This window comes from Hipposideros armiger, unplaced genomic scaffold, assembly GCF_001890085.2.
Source record: "Hipposideros armiger isolate ML-2016 unplaced genomic scaffold, ASM189008v1 scaffold_479, whole genome shotgun sequence".
Taxonomy (NCBI): Eukaryota; Metazoa; Chordata; class Mammalia; order Chiroptera; family Hipposideridae; genus Hipposideros; species Hipposideros armiger.
Genome location: NW_017731829.1, coordinates 191,627 through 192,971, shown reverse-complemented (window position 1 = coordinate 192,971; position 1,345 = coordinate 191,627). Strand labels below are relative to the sequence as shown.

At 49.7% G+C, this 1,345-nt stretch overlaps 1 protein-coding gene across 1 annotated transcript in view; it reads left to right on the top strand.

The window, feature by feature from the left end:
• CES5A (carboxylesterase 5A) overlaps positions 1-1,336 on the top strand; it is a 95,788-nt gene extending 94,452 nt beyond the window's left edge. Inside the window, exon 13 of the mRNA XM_019666816.1 lies at positions 1,047-1,336. Coding sequence (XP_019522361.1) covers positions 1,047-1,336 — 290 coding nt within the window. The remainder of the gene's footprint in view (positions 1-1,046) is intronic.
• Positions 1,337-1,345: the final 9 nt, after the last annotated feature.

Here is a 1,345-nt window from a genome sequence, read left to right as displayed (position 1 = left end):
TGCTTTTCCATCACTGTAAAAGCATAAAATATTTACTTCCTTGTTGTAAATTAAATATTTATTTATTTACAGAAAATCCTTTGTCTCCCCCAATCAAATCAAACGCAACTCCAAAAGCAAACCCAGTGTCTTCCCCTGTGAATTTATGAATGTCCAGCAGAGGGCAGCAGCATGAAAGGGGAAACATGCTTCTCTCTACTCGGAGTCTCCTTGGGGTGCTTGTGATGGGATACTGTAGAACTTGGTAGGAAAAGAAAACCAGGGAAAACAGTTAAATCACAAACCAATACCATTTATCCTTGTCCCTTTTCCTTGTAACGTTTGGAAAGGGGAGAAGTACGAGTCGTTGCCGGAAAAGTCTAACTGAAATGACTCAACCCACAGGCAGAGCACAGGTTGGGGCCAGCAGTTTTTTTCTTTCCTATTGTTTGTATATGCCCGTCAAGTCCCCAGGAGCTCGCCTCAGATGGGCACAAAAGAGTCCCTTCCCCAAGGGCCCCCTGTTCCTTCTGCTTCCCTCAAGGGTGCCTTGGACTCTGGACTTTTCTGTCGGATCTCAAAGCCCAATTCGCCCTCCCAGCTCAGGCCCTGGTTGCAAGTCAAGGTTTTTCCCTGGGCAGAGGTGGGGAGATGGTGGGAGGTGGGCGCTGCCCCAGAGAACGCATATACAAGATGAACCTCCCTTCACACAGCTGAGACAGGCCTATGGGGTCAGAGCCCTGCGTTGTGCTAAGAGCTTGTGTTAAGAGTGCACCTCGTTTTGTTCCCTGGGAAGGGAGAAAGGAGCAGAGAGAGGAAAACCTAATTTGTTACTTGATTGTGTCAAAATACAAAGCAATTCATTGTCAAAGAGATGGCTATGCTCCATGGATGGGTTGGAGCTCAAATTGAGTCTTAAAGGATGGACAGGAGGATAAAGGCCAGCGAAGGTTTGATGGAAGCTGGGCCACAGATGCACAGTGGTACCCAGGGGGCCAACCAAGCGCGCAGCATGGCTGCTATTGGCAAGGTTGCTTGAGCTCACCTTGTCCAGACCTCCCCTGCAGCCAACCCGGCCGGGTGTTTGGGGATGGAAGCCTCACCCCTGTTTCTGCTCACTCCCAGGGACCCTAATGAGGAAGGCCTGCTTTTGTGGCCGGCCTACAATCAGACGGAGCAGTACCTGCAGCTGGACTTGAACCTCAGTGTAGGACAGAGGTTGAAAGAGCAGGAGGTGGAATTTTGGACGAAGACCAACCCCCTGATAACGTCCACTTCCGGAGTGCTCCACTCTCCTCTTTCCCTCTTAACCTTGCTTTCTCTGCTCCTGCCTTTCTTTTTCTCTTTTGCTCCTTGAGAAGTTATC